Below are 22,279 nucleotides of genomic sequence, written 5' to 3' on the forward strand. Positions count from 1 at the left end.
TGGCCCTTCTGGGCTCCTCCCCATCAGCACCCTCTCCTTGATGAGGCCATTGTTCGCCTAGGGTCCCCCAGCAGCGCCCCCCGCCCACCACTCCTGCCCTGGGTTCCCCCTCTGCAGTCCTGCCCCCCAGCACCTCCTGGGGGCTTCCTGACTTCCTCCCCTAGACCCTGAGCACAAAGGCCCCTGGGGCCTCTCTGACCTACAGTTCCCTTTGCCGGGCCACTCACTTCCCTCAGCCAGCCTCTGTTTTTTAAATTAATCAAAGATGCAGGGACTGCCAATCTACTCCTGTTCAGCATGAGAGAAGGAGTTCCATCCTGAGAGCATGTAATTCCAGCCAAAAGCAAAGAAATCTGTTGTTTTATTTACAGGCAAATGAACTGTTCTGTCTTGATTTGGGGAAACATAGAGAATAGCTTATGAACCTTTATTGGTGCCTACAGGAACCACCGGAATAGCAAATAGCTTTCAACAGAAACATCTTATAAATCTGGGGTCCTGAGGGCCCATATAGGCAGGGGTAGCTGGGGCTGGGAGTGGGGGGCCATGCGCAGGCTGCCCCCCATGACTGCACAAAACTCTGAACACTTACGCCGCAGCACTTTTAAGCACCTTCGGGTATTTCTCATTTAATCTTACCCACAAGTCTGCAGTAGAAAGTGCCTGTTTTGCAGATGGGGAAACTAAAGCATAAGAAGCTACATCTGACCCAAATTCCCACAGCCCACAAGTGGCAGAGGCAAAGCCTAATACTAGGTGCCTTTGACTCTGTGTCCAGTGCTCATTCTCCTTTCCATAAAGATGAGGCTTTGGGGCACCTCTCTACCTCCCAACCAGGAAGTCACTCTAGTGTTCGTGTATTTGTGCATTGCGTAGCTGCCCCTCTAGATCTTGAGCTCCCTAAGGGCAGTGGCCTGGCCAACCAGGGTCAAACCCTACTGGCAGCCTCGGTCACCTAAGTCCCATGGAAGTCTCTGGCCCTAGGGCCCTCCTCTTCTGCAGGACAGGTGGAGTCAGGGCTCAATAGGGTGGACCCCCTAGCCACGTCTCATGTGCAGGCAGGAATCCACAAGCCACAGAAGGAAGTCCTGGCTTCAAGTTCTGGCTCTGGTTCCTGCCTGTGTGATTATGGGGAAGTTACTGAACCTCTCTGGGTCTCAGTTTTCTCATGTTAAATGAGGGTAATAATACCTACCTCACAGTGTTATTGGGATCATTAAAGGAAAGCACAGAGCATAATGCCAGGCACCCAGGATGCCCTAAACACGTGTTGGAGAGAGGAGAGGGAAAGAGGGAGGGAGGGAAGTCAACATGAGCATAGGGGGCTTGTCCATCACCCCCAATCCCTCAGCAAGCATGAAATATTCTTCAACTGGACTCCACTTGGTCCCCATCACTCTTCACAGTCACTCTAGAACCCTTCTGATCTTCCTTGGGCCTCCCAAGAATTCCAACAGAGATGGAAAAAGGTTAGAGGAAGCTGGCTGTAGCCTGAGCCTGGCTGGCTCCAAAGACTCCTTTCTTCTGATACTTCCTCCCACCAAGTAGTCATCCGTCCATTCAGGCATTCATTCATACAATATTTATTGAGCACCTACTATGTGCCTGGCAGTGTGCTAGGAGCAAGAGAAACGGAGCTCTTGCCCTTGTGGAGCTCTCTGTCTACAGGGATGCCAGAGATTGAGACAATAAGCCCAGCGCTCTGATGACCAGCATGAGGAGGCCGCAAAGGGGAGTTCATGCTCTATGAGCGAGCCCAGTGAGGAGGCCTGGCCTTCCAGAGTCTTGGGAAAAACTTGAGGCTAAAAGCAATCAGAGTAACTGAGCGTCCCGAGCTGAAGGGAGAGGCTAGCAGGTCAGCAGTGTAAAGTGACCAGTTCCCTCCTGCAGACTGGAAAACAGGGAGACCAGAGAGCAGCCCTGAGCTGTGAGGAAGGACAAGTGGGGAGGAGGGAGAGCACAGGTGGATTTAAGAGAAATTTAGGAGCAAGGAGCCACAGAATTTGGTGACAGTCTCTAAAGACCATTGTCACGACAGTGTTATTAACTAGCAACTGTATAGACAGCTCTTCCTGTCCGCACTGCTGTAAGCAATTGTTAAATGAACTTTAATCCTCTAAATAATCCGGAAAGGAATGATCCTTATCATCCTCATTTTACAGATAAGAAAGCTGAAGCACAGAGAGGTTCAATAACCTGCCCAAGGTCAAGTAGCATTGCTGAAATTAGAATTCAGTCTCACTTCAGAGTTCTTGGTCTTAGCCAAAACATTTGGCTGCCTCTCTAATGTGCTTCTAAGCTGGGGTCGCCTACCAGCCAGACCCTGGGGGCCCCCGGTGTGCTGGGGACCCAGGGCGAAAAGCCTTCTCTCCATCCCCAGCCCTGGCCAGAGAATACCAGCAGTACCCACCCGCACCCTTCCTGTTGCCCTTGAGACAGGCATTCTTAGAGCTAGATATGCCCCGGTCCAAGACAAGCTTGGCCTCTGCTTTGGTTCCTGTGAGATCCAGGACAACCAGTGTGCCTGCCAGTGTCCAGGGTCAGAGAAGGGAGGACTGCGACTTGCCTCCCTGGCCACTGGATTCAGTGACGGTGAGCCCAGCTCCAGCCCCTCTACAAGCAGGACCCCACGGCTACCAGGGCCCCCAGAGATCCTAACCAGGCCCCCCTGAACTGCTTCCCAGAGCACAGGCTGTGCAGCAGGAAGGCTCTGCAGAGCTGAGGACCTCCGGGACAGATGCTGACTTTACAATCAACAAAGCTAAATGATGGAAAGCGAAACAGTGCTGTAGGAGTGGCAGTAAGAGGACTGGACTGAGAGTCAGGAAGGCCAAGTTTAGTTTCCTCTCACAGACAATGGTCGGGGATGGGGGATGCTGGTGGACCATAGCAACAGGGCCCTGCTAGCTCTAAGAGCTCTCCTAATTACACAGGCCACTCAGGCTGGGCTTTTTGCCGAGCACGCAGGCACCACTGCTATGAAGGCTGGTATCTCAGCGGGGAACACTGAGATCGTAAAAGGCAAATAATTCCCGAAGACTCTGAAATAAGGACAAGATTCTGTCTCATCACCTTGGGCATCCCAGCCCTCCTGGGAGGCAGGCAAGCCTGTGCTCGCAGACCTCGCTCACAGGCTGGGACAGAACAAAGTCAGCCTCACCTCCATCATCATCCCAACCTCCTTCTTCCTTACTTCATTTGATCCTCAAGATGGCCCCATGGAGAACGTGAGGCAGAGGTGGTCCTCCCCATCTCACAGATGAGGAAACTGACACTCAGGGTGTGGGGGGACTTGCTATTAAGTTGAAAACACACAACTGAGATCTTCTGAGTCCAAGCTTGGTACACTTGGTTCCTGCCATGCACTGCCTCTCCCGGGGGGCGGGCATGGGGGGAGCAGGGATGTTGGGGGGGCCTTGAGAGGAGGCATGAATGGGGCAGATCTCCCATTCTTGGCTCCATTATAGTACTAATCACAGAGCTCCCAGATGCCAGGCACTCTGCTGGATGCTCCTCTCTTCCCTTGCCTCAGTAAGTCTTCACTGACACCCAGTAAATAAATGTTCTTCACCTCATTCTACACATGAAGAAATTAAGGTTCAAAGCTCAACAGACAGACAGATGTCCAAGGACACACAGCTAGCAAGTGGCCAGAATTCACCAGCAGTCAGTCTGACTCAAAGCCCAGACTCTTCCTGCCACACTACATTGCCTTTGTGTGTCCCTGTTCTCCCCATGCACAGGAACTGACACTGTTTCATGTGTATGCCGGGCCCACAGCAGGTTCTAGTTAAATGTTCGTTCATGGAATGATAATTCCCAAGGCTAAAGCACCAAAAGGAATGAAGAAGGCTATTTCATACAGACAGAAATTATAATCCAACCAGAACATATAATGGTCATGAACCTTTATGCTCATAACAACATAGCTTCAGAGTACATAAAGCAAAACTGATTCAAAAAAAAAAAGGGAAAAAATACTAAACCCACAATCAAAGTAGATTTTATACACCTCTATCAGAAATCAATAGAATAGGGGCACCTACTGGCTCAGTCGGTAGAGCATGTGACTCTTGATCTTGAGGTTGTGAGTTCTGGCCCCATGTTGGGTATATGGATTACTTTAAAAAAAAAGGAGAAGAAATGAACAGAATAAGTAAACCAGCAGTTCTTAAACTTTCTGGTCTCAGGAACCCCTTACACTCTTAAAAATGATCGAGGTTTTTAGATTAAAGACCTTCTGTTTATGTGCTTTTATACCTACCAATATTTACCATGTTTAAAACTAAAACTGAGAGAAATTTTATTTATTAATTCACTTAAAGTAACAAAAATAAACCCATTATATGTGAAGATAAATAACAAATTCTGTGAAAAATAATTACATTTCACAAAACAAAACAAAAAAATAAAGAGTGGCATTGTCTTAATTTTTGCAAATCTCTTTCACATCTGGCTTAATAGACTGAGATTTTCATACCTCCTTCTGCACTCAATCTGTTATTACATGTTGTTTTGGTCGCAGTATATGAAGAAAATTTGGCCTCACACAGAAATGTAGCAGCAAAAGAGAATATTTTAACAGCCTTTTCAGACACTATAGATATTCTTCTTTGATACTACTAAAATATTGCCATGTGGCCGTTCCTTAAATGTTGGTTGTAATGTAGAACCTGAATCCGTAGCCATAAACTTTTCTTACTCTGTTACCTTAAGATCCATTGATCTATCTTGTACTTAGAGTGAATCCTTGAATTGCACACAATTTTGACCTTGTAGACTCCCTGAAAAGGATTTGGGGACCCTCAGGAGAACCCTGACCACACTTAGAGAGTCACTAAAGCAGGCAATAAAAAGGCAGAAAAATGTAGGATTTGATAACATAATTACCAAGGTTGATCTAAGAGGTATCTATGTAGAATTTTGCTCACAACAAACCACAAATTCACATTTATTTATTTATTTATTTATTTATTTATTTATTTTAACAAACGGTCCTTTCCATGAGCTGGGGGCAATGTGCACCTGGACAGACCGCAGAAGCTCCAGGATGGACAGATGCCCAGCTTGCCAGGTGTTCCACACAGCGGCCTAGGTCCTGGAACAGCCTCATCGGGAAGAGGCAGCACACCAGTGCAGCCTCCTCCCTGCTCGCTCGGGCCACAGAGCCAAGGTTACCCACTGACTCGGCCGCAGCAGCAGATCTTCCTGAATGACTGCCCCATGGCACAGCCCCCACCTGGGCTGCATTCCTGGGAAGGCCTTCCTTCCTTAATCTCACCGTGTCAGGGAGCCTTGGGGGGTCCCCAAGGCAGAGTTGTCAGGTATAGACGGCCTATCATCTTCCAGGTGGCTCCCAGCCTGGCGCCTCTGCCCTTAGCAGCCCCTGGAGCTGCCAGGTATGACTCACCTGGCTCTTCCCGCGTGTGGTTCTTAGAGAACCAGCAGCAGGAACAATGCCTCCTGCTGTCCAGGCCAGGCACTGGGCCTCCAAGACCAGCAGAGGGTGACCAGCTGCCTAGGGAGCCAGCACCTTGCACATCACCAGGGGAGCGCCAACACCCCTGCCAGTGCCCAAGACCACATGTCCCCCCGGGGGTGCAGAAGCCCTGCCAAGCCTAAAGCAGGGATAAGGATCAGCTGGAGCACAGGGAACAGAATTACTGCTCAGGGTCCCAAACCAGAGCCAGGGCCAAGGTATCCAAAGGAGCCTGCAGAACACACATCACATTTTCACCCTGATGGCATACATCCCTTAGAGATCTTCCATTCCTAGGTGCCTATTATGTGCTGGCACTGTGCAGGAGGCTTTCTTTCCATGAACCATTTGGTTTGCCCCTCACAGTAACTGTTGAGAGTGTTCCACTTTACAAACAAGACAATGGATGGCTGGAATGGCTAAGTACTTGCCTAAGGTCACTCAGTGAGTATGCACTTGGCCTTCAACCTGGCTCTTTTTGCCTGCAAAGTCGAGGCTCTTGCACCATTACTACACCCCACTGCCTAGGCCGACAGGGAGGGGTCCTTTACCTTCTGGCAGGTCATCCACAGAACCTCTTTGTGCTCTTTCGCCTGAACCCACCCTGGGCTCTGTCTGCTGAATGTCCTTCTGTGCCCTCTGCCCTGCCTTTTGTCTTTTTCTCACACTAGATCAGATGAAGCAGGGACTATGTCTTCTGCATTTCTGGATCCCTACCTGTGGTGTGTACACCACACCCCACACCTTGTACACAGGTGCTTCGTGTGTGTCTGCTGAATGTTAAGAAGAGTAGCCCCTCCCCTCTCTCCACTACTACTGCAAGGACAGATCATGGGAAGACAGGAGCCTTGGAAATTTTCAGGAGGATAGGGGGTAGGAGAGGTAAGAGCAGAAGTGGAGGGGGTCAAGTGCAGATCCAGCCCCCAGAGTGCCCCAAGCCCTCCTGCAAGACACCTTCCCAGCGGACCTCCCCACCAAAGACTGGGGAGGTCAGGTCTCAGGTCAGGCTCTCAAGAAGTTCTCCGACCCTCAAGCATTTCTCCAAAGCTCCTCCCACAGGAAAGCCAATAGAAGGCAGGACCCAGACAGAAGGAAAAGACCCCAAACATGGGGTCCCATCCCAAACCTGGATATTCTCAATTCCTTCCTCCTCCTGCAGCCTGTCCTGGCCTAGGCTGGAATTTATCTTAGGGCAAAGTAGTTAAGCCCTGGCCTTTGGAGCCCAGACCTGGATTCAAATCCTGGCTCCCTCACCCATTAGTGTGTGACTGAGGGCCGGTTACTTCACCTGAAGGTCCCCAAAGCCAGCCAGCCTGCAGACTCAGAATCCAGACCTCCTGGTGTCACCCAGGTTCTGACTCTGGAACCAGACCACCAAGGGTCAAGTCCTGGCCCCTATCCTCACTTAACTTCTCTTTGCCTGGCTACCTTTATCTGTAAAGTGAAGATAATAACAGTACCCACTCGCCTTATTATACCATTACTGTGAGAATTAAATGGGGTAACTTATGCAATGTGCTTAGAACAGACACAGTAAGTACCCAAGAAGTATTAGCTATCAATAGAAATAGCTGGTGATAAGGCCGTGAAGTGCTGCGCAGTGTCTACGGCACTTAGAGCTCACTGAATGGCAGTTATGATTACCTTCGCCCCCACTAGGCTACGGTGTCCCTGGAGGTGGGGGGTCCTGGGTCAGATCCATCTCTGATTCCCCCAGCAGCCAGCAGCACAGTGCCTGGCACCAGGCAGGAGCTCAAACACATGCTTGAGGACGGACAGGTGAAGAACTGCCCTCCTGGAACAGAGGGTGTGGGCAGCCAGGAGCCTCCTGCCAGGAGAAGGGAGAACCGAGGTGTCAGGAAAGAGAAAGCAGAGCGGAGGGGGAAAGGCCGAGACGGGCAGATAAGCAAGTGAAGTGAGTGAGAAAAGGAACAGGAGAGGCTGTGGCGGAGGGAGATAAGGAGGAAGGATGGAGAAAGCGATCGGCGAGGAAATGCCCAGGGAGGTGAGGGAGCCCCCAGGAGAGGCGCAAGGCGAGCCGGGCGCTGAGGCAGGGGAGCCGGGGCACGGGAGAGGGGCGCACAAGCCGGGGCGGGACGCGCGGGAGCCGGCGGGAGGGGCCGAGTGGGGCTCCACCTCACCTCCCGGCCTGGGCCCGCAGGCGCGGGGGCGGGCGGCTGGAGATTGGCTGGGGCGCGCGGCGAGGCTGGGGCCGGAGCCCCGAAGTGGGAGGTGCCAGGATCACTCGGTGCGCCCGCAAGCGGAGCGAAGGCTGCCACCACTCGGGCCACCTCGGCGGTGGCGGCGGCTGCAGGGGAGCGGCAGGGCGGCGGGCGCACTCCGGGGCAGCTGAGGACGCCGCGCACCATGCAGGCGACGGCGGGGGGCGCGCGGGCGGCCGCGCTGGCGCTGCTGCTGGGGGCGCTGCAAGGGGCGCCGGCGCGCGCCCAGGAGTACGACTACTACGGGTGGCAGGCGGAGCCGCTGCACGGGCGCGCGTACTCCAAGCCGCCGCAGTGCCTCGACATCCCCGCGGACCTGCCGCTCTGCCACACGGTGGGCTACAAGCGCATGCGGCTGCCCAACCTGCTGGAGCACGAGAGCCTGGCCGAGGTGAAGCAGCAGGCGAGCAGCTGGCTGCCGCTGCTGGCCAAGCGCTGCCACTCCGACACGCAGGTCTTCCTCTGCTCTCTCTTCGCGCCCGTCTGCCTCGACCGGCCCATCTATCCGTGCCGCTCGCTGTGCGAGGCCGTGCGCGCCGGCTGCGCGCCGCTCATGGAGGCCTACGGCTTCCCCTGGCCCGAGATGCTGCACTGCCACAAGTTCCCCCTGGACAACGACCTCTGCATCACTATGCAGTTCGGACACCTGCCTGCCACCGCGCCTCCAGGTAGCGCCGCCGCCGCCCCCGCGCGCTCCAACGCCCCGGGTGCCCGCGAGGCCTCCGGAGGTGCCACCCCCTTACACACACACACACCGCACACAGCCTTTGCTCAGCCCTGCATGCCCCGGGAATTGCAACTCCCACCCCCCTCCACCCCAGCCTACCTATACACACACACACCATTTTCTGTACCTGGGAACCCTAAATTCTCCCACTGGCTTCCCCAATCCCCCCAGACTGGGAGACCTTCGGGTAAAGCTCAGTGCAGAAGAAAGAGCAGATTGCCAGGCTCTGCCACTGAAAAGGAGCCCTTAGGAGTTGCTTAACTTTGAGCCTCAGTTTTTCCATAAGTAACATAGGAAGTGAGCTCAGGTTCCAGAAACCTGTGAGATCCTCAGTGCCACCTCCCACCCACCCCGAGACCCATTACCCCTAATGCCTCCTGGGTCTCAGCCTCCCTTCACTGTGCACCCCCCACCCCCAAATGCCAAACTCCTTGCAAACAGAGTAAGCCTAAGCTGGGCACCAGACAGGAGAATAAAAAGTGGCACTGAGAAAAGTTTTGTCTGGGCAGTTGATTCAAGAGTCTAAGGAGACCCTGATGCTGGGACTCCCCCGAGGGGCAGCGCTGCTTTCCCGTTTTCCCATCTGACCCGACCCCCAAAAAGCAACTGGACTCACCACACCCTACCCACCCCTCCCCCAGGTCTAACTTCATCCACACAGCCCTTGGTCCTACTCTCCTCCTGAGAGTCAGTTGGGTTGGGGTCCTGTGACTGGGGAGTGTTAAGAGACACCCCTGTTCTTGGATTGGAAATGGGACCAGGAAGCAGGGGAGAGAGCCAGCTCAAGCAGAGACAGCGCAGTCCCTAGCAGGGATCCCAGCATGGTTCCTTTTCTGGTTTTCTTGGAAGCCACGTATTAAGAGCCTGGAAGGCAAGAAGTCCTGGGCTCCGGCTCGGAATCCCACCAGGCCCTGCCCTCTCTGAAGCCCGCTTTCCCCTGTGATGGGGGCACCCACCCGGAGGCAGAGATACAGGACAGAGGGCAGGTGCTGTGTGGTGGCCTGAGAACCAGAGGCAGCCTGAAGTGTTTGTGTGGCTAACAATAAAACTGAGAATATTTCATATAAAAATTAAGAGTCTGGGCTTCCCTTGAAAAACCAAAAGTTCTGGCAATGTGAAGCTGCCCACCTCAGACGGTGATGCTCTTCAGTTTACCACAGTCCCTACCCTGCCACCCGCGGGGACCCTGTGTGCCTAGGAAGACCCTGCAGATACCCCCATCCCGGCACTAGCCTGGGAGTCACAAATCCTGAATTCTAAGGTCAGTTCACAATAGTACTGCAGACTTGGGTACCACTCGGCCTCGGTTTTCTTTTCTTTAATAAAACCTACTTCATAGGCTGAGGATTAAATGAAACAAAGTTTAGAAGAAGACAACGCACATCATGGTAGCAGTTGCCAGGGTCATGGAGCAATTGTGCCCATGGGGGCAGTTTTGTCCCCGTGCAATGTTGTCTCTTTTGGAACCTCACAACTACTCAGTGAGCACCGTTACCATCATCCCATTTCCTGATGAGAGTGGGGGCTTGGCAGGGGGAGGTGGCTCCTCAGTGGGGTAAGCCCGTACTCTTGAGTGGCTTTTCGGACTCCGATCCCCTCATCAGCCTCCCCTCATCAGACCCCACCCCTGCTTCTCTCTTCAGTGACCAAGATCTGTGCCCAGTGTGAGATGGAGCACAGTGCCGACGGCCTCATGGAGCAGATGTGTTCCAGCGACTTCGGTGAGTGTGGAGCCCACGTGGCCACTGCCCCAATTCCTCTCCTTCTTGACACACACATACACACACACAACAAACACCCATGTCCACAACCATCATAGTGAATACTAACAGTTTTTGCATCATGGGTCCCTTTTAGAATCTGATCATGACCATGAACCGTCTGGCCAAAGAAATGCACCTCATTTTGCAGGTCATCCCAGGGGCTTCAGAAGCCCCTCAAGGCCATGGTCCATGGGCCCCAAAACCAACCCCTGGCCAAGGCTCCTGCAGCCCTCCCTCGGCACCTGCCCACAGAGGGCCCTCCAGGGCTGGATTCTCTTTGGGAGAAGCAAGCTAAGCCTGGAGATGGAAGGGAAAGAGCTGGGACCCAGGATGGAAGTGCAGCACCCTCGTCCCTGGGCACCTCTGCGTGGTACCCGATGCACCTCTGGCCAGGGGAGCTGCGGTCACTTGTCCCACGCCTTCATCCTGGAGCCTCTCCATTCCTGGGACAGTGAGCCAAGTCTAGTCAGGACCACACGAGCCGGCATGTGGCCTTTGCCAAGCTGGCTGCTGTTTTGTCTTAGCCTCCCTGTTTGTAAAAAAGAGATCGCAATGAAATCCTTACTTTAGTCTTTTATGTCATTAGTCTGTTTGGAAAGAGGATACTCCTATTGCAAGGTGTGTGTGTGTGTGTGTGTGTGTGTGTCCAAGAGAGAAAAAGAGAGTGGGTAAGGAGAGAAAGAGAGAGATTGAAAGAAAGAGATTTTATAACCATTTCCTTCCCTGGGTGAACAGAGTCATTCTCTGGCATCTCCCTGGCTGCTCACAGAGATGCGGATCCAGAGGCCTGAAGAAAGGGGAGACTAGCCTAAGTGACCCCCCAAGTTCCAGACTCCCAATCCCCAACTGTACTAGGCTCTCTACAGCCACCTTGTGTGCCCTGGATGGTCACCCCGACCCAACTCTGGCCTTCAAGCACCTCCCCCACCCTCCAGACACACCACAGACATACTCTCATACATCAACCACACAGCACCAAACAGCACACTCCCACCCATACTGTACAGTCTGACACAGATTACAGTGGTGTGTTCACACCAGCAAGAGCTGGTTGTGTGCATGCTGCTCAGCCCAGCGCTCCGTGATGCGGTGGGCCATGGGGGCAGTGGGCATTTACCCCATGGAAACCAGCACGTGCCACAGAGCAGAACCCCTCCCCAGGGCTAGCTGTCAAACATTTACCAGCCCACCCTATCACTGCTACACACACACACACATACACACACACACACACACACACACACACAGCCAGAAATCCCATTTGGATCCCATGATCCTAGGGATCATGAAGTCTACCACCCCAAGGCCCAGGCTTGGAACTTAAGGCACAGGCACCAGCTGAGGGCCCAAGAGCATCCTGAGCAGACCTGCCCGTTCTCACCCTGCCCCTCTGTCTCCCCCCTCGGCGCACACACACACAGTGGTTAAAATGCGCATCAAGGAGATCAAGATAGAGAATGGGGACCGGAAGCTGATTGGAGCCCAGAAAAAGAAGCAGCTACTCAAGCCAGGCCCCTTGAAGCGCAAGGACACCAAGAGGCTGGTGCTGCACATGAAGAGCGGCGCCAGCTGCCCCTGCCCACAGCTGGACAGCCTGACCGGCAGCTTCCTGCTCATGGGCCGCCAAGTGGACGGGCAGCTGCTGCTCATGGCCGTCTACCGCTGGGACAGGAAGAATAAGGAGATGAAGTTCGCGGTCAAATTCATGTTCTCCTACCCCTGCTCCCTCTACTACCCCTTCTTCTATGGGGCTGCTGAACCCCACTGAAGGGCACTCCTCCCTGCCCCACCACAGCCAGCTGTGCCTTGCCCTCTCCCCAGCCCTGGGGCACTCTCTCTTCCTGCCCACTTGGCCTCACCCCTACTCCCAGGCTGACTCAGCCCCTGCCTAAGTGGTTTCATGCAGTGTCGTTACCAGCACAGGCCCTGAGGAATGGGCATGGAGCCTGAGCTGTCCATGACTGGAGGGGTTCTGGGGTCCCTGGGGACTTCTCTTAGGAGCAAGGCTTTCTCATTTGGGAAGGAACCCAGGGTTTTGGAAAGTAGGTGGAGGAGAGAGCGAGGGAAGCGTGGAGGGGCTCTGAGCAGCCTGAGGCAGATTCCCAAGTAGATCATGGTGTCAGCTCCCCTCTGTTGGTGGTGAGGCCTCACCTTGAAGAGGAAAAGTCTCAGTATTAGGCTGAGCTATTTGGGGGACAGTTCCCTACCTCCACTGCCCACTCGTGTCATCATAGTCCCCAAAGGAGAGGCACTAGGGTCACAGTGCCCTCCAGCCACAGTTCCCCACCTTCCCCATCTCTGACCCTTTCCCTTCCTGCTAGACTGGAGAGAAGCCCAGCCCAGACCCCCTCCCAGAGGCTGCTTTTTGGGGTTCGTCCCTCAGCCTCCACATGTCCCTGTTACCCTGATGGTAAGTTATCGCCACCGCTGCAAGGCCACAGGTACTAGATCTGACGCAGGCAAGGTTTGGTTGCTAATGTTTCGTTTTGTTTTTTAAGTTTTTAATTAAATAAAAAAAAAAAAAAAACAGTTGGTTTCGACTAGGTTCTTTCTTTGTCAGCTGGTCCCCAAAGGTGGGCAGAGGGAGGTTCAGAAGGGACTTCTGGAAAGAGGCCCTTGTCCTAACCCACGGCCTGTCCACACAGACATACTTGCAATGCCCATGTTCTTGCAGGATCCCCTGAGAGCACAGGGTGAGCATCACCCTTCTCATCCCCATCACCCAGTGAGGAATGGAGATGACCGTCCCTTTGTTCCTGAAGAGGGAGAGAGACACCAAGATCCCCACCTAGCCTTCTCCCACGGTCAGAAGGCTCCCACAGTCCTGCAGCATGTCCCTGACGCTGCGTGCTCCTCAGATCCCAAGAAGCCTGGGCCACAGGGAACTACCCTGAAGAGCCAAGGGCCTAAACGTGTCAACTCCTTCCCCTGGGCACTCAGACCGCCCTGGGCACTGGTCCCGACCTGCAGGGGAGAATGGGGTCGACCTGTGCCACAGGGATCAGAGGAGCAGCACCCCCAGGAGCCGGTCAGAAGCACATACTAGGCCTACTGTATCAGAAACCGCATTTTAACACATAAAACTTCAAATCATCTAGAGAGCTTTTGCAAAATAGGGGGCCCCACTCTACACCAATTAAATCGGAATCTCTGGAGGGGGCACAGAAATCTGAATCTCTAGATGCTCCCTGGGGTGGTATGCAGCCTGGGTTGAAAACCTCGATCTAGGGGCGCCTGGGTGGCTCAGTCGGTTAAGCAGCTAGCTGCCTTCTGCTCGGGTCTGATCCCAGGGTCCTGGGATCGAGCCCCACATCTGGCTCTCTGCTTGGTTTAGCAGGGAGTCTGCTTCCCTCTCTCCCTCTGCCTCCCCCCCCTCCACACCCTGGCTTGTGCTCTCACTTTCTCCCAAATAAATAAATAAAATCTTTAAAAAAAAAAAAAGAAAGAAAACCTCAATCTAGATAAGCCAACAGCTAAGGCAAGAGAAGGGTGAGGGGCTGAGGTGACCTCAGGCTGGAAGGGTCTCGGTCCTGCATACCGGGAAGGAAGCAGCTATCGTAACTGAGGGCTTCTTCAGCGAGCTCAGAGCAGATGGTGCTGCTACCTGGAGCTGAATGGGGCAGGGAGGGGAGAAGGCCTGAAATGGAGGCAACAGGCTCCTGCCACTCAAATGTCCAGCATTTGGAAGGGGTGGTGCCAGGAAGGAGACCCGGGGATTTGTCAGGGGGCTGGGGACACCCCCAGAGCAGCTTTCCTCACCAGCGAGGGTCCAGCTGCCAAGTCCAGTCAAGGCTTCCTGCTCCTCTAAGACAATCCAGCCACGTTCTCTTGTGAGGACTTGGCTTCCAAGGCTCTCAGAGAAGCATGTTGCCACAGAGAATCGAGAAAGGCCAAAGGGCCCAAATTCTGCTGTGGGGCCAGTGTGAGCTAACAGGTGGTCTGACAGCCTACCCATAAATCACCTCCCTGGGCAGGCAGGTGGCCTCACCACAGGTCAGGAGCAGCAGAGGCCTGCTTGTTTCTCCACAACTCTGAGGAAGCCACCGCCGCCCACCCTCACCCAAAGTCTGCCCAGCCCACCAGCTCCCTGAATCTGCCCCTTGTCTCCCAGCCTCCTACCCCAACCAAATATTTACGGACACTTCTATGGTCAACCAGGACCAGGGATTATTTTTCCACTGAACACACAGGACTCCAGCTACTTCTGGCAGAAGCACAATACTGACCTCTGTCAGGTGCTGGCAGCCAGGGAGATGGAGCAAACGGGGGAGAGACTCCCCTCGCCCATCCCGGGAAGCCCCAGCAAGACAGTCCTCAGCCACCCCCAACACAGGGGTCAAGCTCTGTATGTCGGCTCCGTCCCCAACATCTGCTGTCAGATTCACCAAGAAGAATCCTCCCCAAAACAAGGGGAGCCCCCACGAGGCCTGAGCCCGCCCTTCATTTCCTTCGGTCACAACACGCTCCCTCCCTCCCAGCCAGTCCGGAGACAGACAGCTGGTGCTGCCCAGCAAGCATCTGGGCTGTGTCAGCAAACAACTGCATCTAACAGAAACCCCAAGAAACAGTGGGGCTTCTCCATACCAGAGGTCTGGAGACAGCCAGGCACGAGGTCCAAGTCCCAGACTCATTCTTTCTTCCAGCTTTGCCAGGGGGTGGCTTCTGTTCTTGTGGTTACAAACAGTGCCCCCTCCTTCCCACTCCTAACCACAGTCCAGGCAGCAAGGCAGGGAATGAGAGCAAAAACAGCGAGTCAGCTGCCTCCGGCCCTTTTGATCAGGAAAACAGTATTTTCCCAACAAAGTCCCACCTGGTAGATTTCCACTTTTAGCTCACCCGCCAGAATGAAGTCACATGGCCACCCCTATTTGCAAGGGAGCAGAAGAAGTCAGGTGTTTCAGTTGGGTACAAAATCAGAGTTCTGATAAAGAACAGGAAAAATCTGGGGTGGGCGGCTAAATACTCGAGATCAGGGGGTGCCTGGGTGGCTCAGTCAGTTAAGCATCTGACTCTTCATTTCGGCTCAGGTCATGATCTCATGAGATTGAGCTCCGCATAGGGCTCCACACTCAGCTGGGAGTCTGCTTCTCTCCCTGTCTCTGCCCCTCCCCTGACTCTAAAAAATAAATCTTAAAAAAAAAATACTCAGGATCAGGTGAAAAGAGGTAGTAGAGCCCAGTTTGAGTTCCAATACTGTGACTTAGTGACCATGTGACACTGGGAACACTGCCCAACTATAAAATGGAATAATAATGTCTATTTCACAGGGTGGCTGAGTGTTCAGTGGGGAAATATGTGAAAAGTTCCTGGAACCAGCACCCAGCATTTAGAAGATATTCATTAAATGGTAATTAGTATTTTTCCTAACCTAAGGCCTTGACCCGGATAGCACGGTGCCTTGCACATAACAGTACATTCCTAACTGATTTGTTAACTAAGAAACACTACTGGCAGGAAGGTAGGGAAGACAGGAACATCTCACCTAAAACCCAGAGTTGTTACTTTCAAGACAGAACCTACATTTGGCATTTTACTTCAGAAAATACACCCCCGGAGGGTACGTAAGCCAACAGAGAGGAGAAGACATGTAATACTAGAATAAATATCAAGCCCATGCTGGGTGGCAGGCACTACTCCAAGCACTCTGGCTGGTATTCTTATTTTTTTCTTTTTAAAGATTTTATTTATTTATTTTACGGGGTGGGGGGTAGAGAGTGAGCAAGCACACCCATATGAGAGGGGAGGGGCAGAGGGAGAGGGAGAGAGAATCCTCAAGCAGACCCTGTGCTGAGTGTAGAGCCCTATGTGGGGCTCAATCTCACGACCCTGAGATCATGACCTGAGCTGGATACTCAACCGAGCTACCCAGGTGCCCCTCACTCTGGTATTCTAATTTAAGCCTGCCAACAGCCCTTTTTAACGATGAGGAGGCTGAGGTTCAGAGAGGTTAATGAGCTTATTGAAGGACACACAGCTTGTACGTAAGAGTGGTACTAGAATTTGACCCCGGGTTCTTAACCACTATACTACTGCCTGCATAGGGCAAAGCCAAGCGGAGGCGGGGCGGGGGGTGGGGGGGAACAGACTATCTGCCACCCTGCCTCGCTGGAAGATTTCCGGGAGCCCTGCTCAGAGCCCACACCAAGGGCCCTGTCAGCAGCAGGGGAGCCAGCCTCAGAATGCAGCTTTTCTCCTGCCCCAAAGCAGCCCACCCCTGACCCCCTCCTCCCCTCTAAGCCCCATCAGCATCCAGGCTCTTGAGCCCCACAAAGGAAGCTCACAACCCACAACTGTTTAGTCGGCTGTAATCCTGGCTAAAGTTCACTCCTTGGGAAATCCAACGTGGGGGGTGGTTGCTGCTGGAATGTATGTGGCTGGGACCCAGTACTCCAGCCCAGACAGCAGGCTCTGCTGGGGCCCTGAAGAAAGCAGGCAGCCTGGGGAATCCGGAATCCCCAACCCCCAGCTGTGCCAGAGAATGGAATGTGCTGCTCTGGGGTGTTGAAACAGACCCAAACAAGGGAGGTGGTGCTGGGGGTGGGGAGCTCCTGCCACAAGGCTGCCTCTGTTCCTCTGGAGACTGAGCCTACTTTGCTAGGGCTCGGGATGGGCAGGCCCCTATTAGCTCAGTGGCTCAGAAGATCCTGGAGCTAGTGGGGGCAAGGCAGAACAGAGGAGAGGGCGACAGCCAGGATTGTATGTTCACCCAAAGTTTCCCTGATAAGACCTCTCCAAGCACCCCTGGCACAATTCACACCCTGGCTCCACGGCTTACTAGCTACATGACCTCGGGCAGGTTCCGTAACCTCTCCAGGCCTTCACTTTACTCATCAGTTAAATGGAGTTAATAACAGAAGCTAGCTTTTGGGATTGTCATGAGGTTTAAATAAGAATGACACGCTCAGCATGTTGCCTGGCACAGTGCTCAATAAATGTAGGTGTTGGGACGCCTGGGTGGCCCAGTAGTTCAGTCAATTATGCATCTGCCTTCGGCTCAGGTCATGATCCTGGGGTCCTGGGATCGAGTCCCACATTGGACTTCTTGCTGAGCATGAGGCCTGCTTCTCCCTCTGCCTGCAGCTCTCCCTGCTCATGCTCTTTCTCTCTGACAAATAAAAATTTTTTAAAAAAGTAATAAAATAACATCCAAGATATAAAATAAAATAAAACAAAGTAGTTGTTATCATGGTCTTAGAGCCAGCCACCAGCTATACGATAGACACTGGAGCCAGGGCCTCTCAAAAGGGGTACCTCGAAGGTTCCATGGAGACAGGGCATGAAAATGGAGCTTTCTTGGGCTTGAGCCCCGAGGGCCAAGAGATCAACGACTACAAATTCTGAAGACCCCAGAAACCAGGACCAGTTCAAAGTCTGCCAAGGCTCACCACAGATCGTTCCCTATCCCTACCAAACCACAAAAAGATCAACAGAACCCTCAACTCAAGCCAGGCTGTGGGAGCTGGCTGCCTGTCCCAAGTCTGCCCCAATGGGTACCAGAGCTGGAGCAAAACCTGGCTACTATTCCTCCCAATGGGTGCCTGAGAGCAAACTGGGGGCATCTTTTAAACCAAGCATCCAGTTCTACTATGAAGAGTGTCCTCCAGGCCACCTCGCATTCAGTCCTCTCCACACTGTGGACCCCAGCCAGCTGCAAGACACAATCCAACCGCCGTGGCTTCATTTTCCCAGTGGGACCTGCACTTGCAAGTTGTGCCTCCCCAGCCTGCTCTCACTGAGGCCCTCACACACACTGTAAAGGGACAAGGAGGTGGCCCCCTGGCTTCCCTTCAGTGGGAAGACCCAGCCAAGACCCGATGATAAAACCCAAGTTTCCCAAGCCCCAGAATCCCATGTTCCAAAGGCTATGCGTGGTACAGACTACTTCACCAACACTACGCATCGTTTTTGTTTTCCCAAAATAATATTGCCTCTGCTTTTTCAAACTACACTTTGGCCTCAGATGCTTTCCTGAGTAACAGTCTAAGATTAGTCTCTGGTTTAAAAAAACAACAAACAAAAAACAAACACTGTTCTAAGCCATCCAGGACAGAGCTGTCTTGTCCTTAAGAGTGCCAGGATGGTAGTAGCAGGCTGGCCTTTGGGGAGCACTTCCTGTGCTCCAGGCACCGTGCTCCATGCCTTGAGTGGATGGTCTCGCTTACTCCTCACGGCAGCCCTCTAAGGGAGACAGCGCTATCACACCCATTTTACAGAGGAAAGCAGCACAGAAAGGCCTGGGGGCAATGCCCCTGTGGCAACTCGCTCCAGCATGGCTGCGCTGACGGGAGAGGTGGGCCAAGTGTGGGGCTGGCCACAGCGCTGCCTACTTCTTACTGCCCGCAGACTCTCCCTGGCTAACACAGGCCGCTCCTGCTGAGAAAGGCCTATCCTCTCATGCCGTAGGGAACACACCTCTTCAAACAGATGTGGTGTCCCTCCTGGAGTGAGGCGCCAGCCGGGATGATCTCTGAGCAGCCTTCCAAATGAGCTACCCATGACACACACCAACCACAAAAGCACAGGCGCAGCCCCGGCTGCCTCTGCCCTGGGCCTGTGCCATCACTGCTGTTCCCCTTGCCACCATCTTTACCGCTCCTCTGGACCCAGGCTGCTGAGGCCACTTTGCTACTTTTTTAAAGTGAACACAGTCTTCTGTAAAAACTGCCAGGAAAAGGTCCTGGCTGCTTCCCTGCCTCTCAAGGCCCCTCGGAGCTGCTGGGGCTCCCCCATACTAGGGGAAGTTCCCGAGCTAGGCAGAATCCCAACCTGGACCAGGCCACGGCCTCTGTGAGATGCGCATGCATGGAGCCATGAGAACATGGCTGCAACCTAACCTCAGCTCTGACGCAGGGTCTCTCCTGCAGTCTTCACTGCCATGGGCCTCCGTCTGGAAGACACGGCTCATAGCCAGCTCTGGTCTGCAAAGTGCCATGCCAAACCTTTCACTGCTGCTGGTCAACTTCCTTTGGCCTCAATGTCCTTATCTATAAAATGGGGAGAACAGTGCCTACCTCATAGGACCATCGTAAGGATTACATAAAATGACACGTGTAAAGCACTCACCACTGTGCCTGGCACCCAGTACACACCCCACAAACCCTGCTTTCAGAGAACTGCTTATCTGTCCCATCTCACAGCCAGTCCTCTTCCGGCTGCCTCTCAGCCTCCCGAGGGCCAATCCTTTTTTGCTTTCTAAGAAGGATTAGCTAAAATCTTTCCGTTCTAAAGCCTGCATTGCTTAGTGTTTGACAAGTCCTGGTCCTAACCCCAACTGCTCACAATTCGGTCACAAGATGGAGTCTCGAGTCAATCTGACAAACATGTACTGAGCCCCACCTGCACAAGGCACAGCTTTCCTCTCCACCCTCCCCGCCCGCCGGCAGACCGCACCACCCCCCCCCCCCCCACCACAGCAGCCTCCACGCCCCCTCCAGCCCTGTCCTGCAGGCACGGCACAGGCCTGCAAACTCAGCCAGAGCTGGTGAGTCTGGCTCTCCAGCCTCAGAGAGAGGATTAGTGCAAGGACCAGGACGAAAACGTCAGAAGCTTGAGGGCCTTTTTATTGACAATTCTCCATATACACAGAGATCCTTTTCATTCCTCTCCAGTGTAAATAAAGCACAGGGTATTTAACTCTCATCTCTTAACAAAGGAGCCCTAGGCCTGCCTGGTTCCCCAGGGCCTTGCACCTCCCTGGCCTGTTGCAGGCCCCTGGCTGCCCAGCCCTAACTAGCCCCAGAAAGCTGGCCCGGGATGGCCTTGTCTCCCCAGCCTGCCTCCTCGGATCCCTGCTCAGCCTCCTATGGGTCCTGGGTCCCCGCCAGCCCATGACTCCAGGGAAGCACCCTGGAAAAGGAGAAGCCCCCCGCTGTCTCCATCCCACTCCTTGTGCCACATGTTCCCAGGAACCATGCAATAAATAAATAAATACTTCAAAAAGGCAGGGTAGCTCCAGGGGAGAGAAAGGGTGCCTGAGCCCGCTCAAGGCTTAGGAAGAGACATTGGTGCCCTAAGAGTCCAGAGTGAACATAAAATTACTGAAGAGAGGATGGGGACCTCCATGGCCTTAACCTTTAAAGTGAGACTGTCCTGCTGAGGAAGAGCACCAGAATCTAGGACACAGCCCGGAGAGATCCTACACTTCCCAGGCCCTCAAGGGTCAAGGGCTTCAGGACCTCTGCTCTGCTTGCCTGTCTCACACTTCATGGGACAAGGGGCCAGGGAGGGGGATCATAGCTCTGGGCCAGAGGAGGGGTGCCTGTGGCTCTGAACAGGAGGAGTAAGAGTGATCCGAATGCCTGGCATCTACCCAGGGAAGCTGTCACCAGGGTAATATGTGGGCTGAGATTCTGCAAGTCAAGGTTTCTGCAAGGTGAGCCTGATGTCCTTTGAGCTGCTAGGGCTCCCTATGTTTTGCTCCATTTAATACTAAAGGACTCTGACAGGCCCTTCTAAACACGTCGTCCTCTGGGAGAACATGGAAACTTCAACCCTGATCTAGGACTTCTGGTCTTGTTAGCTCTGGCCACACCTCTGGTGGAGAAACAATGAGATGCTGATGCCTGAAGCGACATTCAAAAAGCAGAGTTGGGTCATGCCATGCCCAAGCCCTTCTGAAGGCTCTCAGAGGCTAAGGGGCTGGCCCAGGAACCAGCAAAGGAAGAATCTCTTCTCCCAATCTCTGATCCATGGTCTCCTAGAATTGTGAGGTGTGGAGAGACACCCTGATGCTCAGAGATCCCTACAGAGACCAGGCCTAGCTCACTACTGCTCTCTAGTTTATATTCCCTGCCCAGCTCTGAGTCCACTAATTCAGCCCAGGGCAGAGGAGGGCAAACCTGCCAGACCCTCCAGGGGCTCCTCTCCCCTCTGGGTTTTGAGAACTGCCACTTACTAGCCACCCACAAGAGTGGGGAGCAGCTCCAGAACCCAGCTGGAGACAGCAAGGATAGGAAGGGGAAGCCTACCTAGCGTTCAGGCCACATTTGCCCAGCACACACCACAAGGGGCTAGGGACAGGAAAGTGAGGCCTGCTGCTGGCCCCAAGGACCGACGCCCACTTTGGACCCCAGCCCCTCTTCTCACTTGCTCAAGGTCTGGTTACACGAGGCACACACAAACACAGTCTCTCTCTGGGCTTCGGGGGCTGAAAAGGAGGAAGAACTTGGTGAGACACTTCCTCATGCCCTTTGGTTCATGGCCCCCAATACTGCAACCACCTCCCCAACTCCCAAAGCCCCACACAAGCCACCCACCACCCAGCCCACATCCTCGCTAACCCAGCTCCCTAGCCTGCCCTCAGATTCCTCTTTCCTTGGGGACTGGGGACTGCAGGAGTGACCATTACCAACAGCAGGCCTCTCCCAGGTGCTCTGCATTAGAAATTATTTTGGTACCAACAAAAGACCACTAAAAATTCTTTTTAATAAAATACCAGAAGAAAATTTTCCAGCATGTTTTAACAGTGGTTATCTCTAGGTAGTAAGATTACAGGATTACTTTTTTCTTCCTCCTTTATATAATGATCTCCAAATCTTCTAGAATAAGCATATGCTACTTGCATGACCAGAAAGAAAACAAAAAAAAAAGCCTCAATTTCTGATTACAGCACGTTATAGGCAGTGTGCAGAACATGCTCCCACTACTCGTAGAACGTGCATGTGCATACGTATGTATCTTGCACACGGTGCCCTTCCCTTGTTTATCTGTATCTTTTGTTTTGTTTACAATGAGTGTGTACAGGTTTTATAGAATGAAAGAAATTTTTCATTTTGTTAAACGCATTACCAAGTTAATGAGAAAAAGAATAAAATTCAGCACAGTGGTTTTCTCTGGGGAAGGCAGGGTGGTGCTGGGAGCCTTGGGGTGCTAATGCTCTGTTTTTTAACCTCAGTGAAGAAACCACAGATATTCACTACTAAGTCTTATAATTCAGATACATTAAATATATTCTTTTGCATGCATAAAATACTTCAGTGTTTTGTTTGTTAAAGGACAGTGGAGATGTTTCTCCAGGCCAGACAGGATCCCGAGTCCCCCTGCCTTCTCACTGACCCGTTGCTCCCTTCCCACGCTGCAGCAGCCCTTG

The 22,279-nt window shown here is 53.2% G+C and overlaps 2 protein-coding genes across 5 annotated transcripts in view; one reads left to right on the top strand and one right to left on the bottom strand.

Annotated features, from left to right (window-relative positions):
• Positions 1-7,846: 7,846 nt before the first annotated feature.
• On the top strand, positions 7,847-12,062 carry SFRP5 (secreted frizzled related protein 5). Its single transcript, XM_028098538.2, has 3 exons — positions 7,847-8,369; positions 10,072-10,149; positions 11,613-12,062. Exons 1-3 carry the CDS (start codon positions 7,847-7,849, stop codon positions 11,957-11,959), a joined length of 948 nt encoding a protein of 315 aa, XP_027954339.1. The 3' UTR covers positions 11,960-12,062.
• ZFYVE27 (zinc finger FYVE-type containing 27) overlaps positions 8,823-22,279 on the bottom strand; it is a 32,033-nt gene continuing 18,576 nt past the window's right edge. For 2 of the 4 annotated variants that reach the window (XM_028098535.2, XM_028098536.2), the window contains exon 12: positions 8,824-10,720. In XM_028098535.2, the coding sequence (XP_027954336.1) occupies positions 10,596-10,720 (125 nt within the window). In that variant the 3' untranslated portion in view covers positions 8,824-10,595. Of the gene's footprint in view, positions 10,721-19,730; positions 21,338-22,279 lie in introns of those variants that run through there. The other 2 variants (XM_088020025.1, XM_028098537.2) reach the window with 2 other exon arrangements.

This window comes from Eumetopias jubatus, unplaced genomic scaffold, assembly GCF_037043125.1.
Source record: "Eumetopias jubatus isolate StellerSeaLion01/CBP00866 unplaced genomic scaffold, mEumJub1_p1.0 scaffold_17, whole genome shotgun sequence".
Lineage (NCBI taxonomy): Eukaryota > Metazoa > Chordata > Mammalia > Carnivora > Otariidae > Eumetopias > Eumetopias jubatus.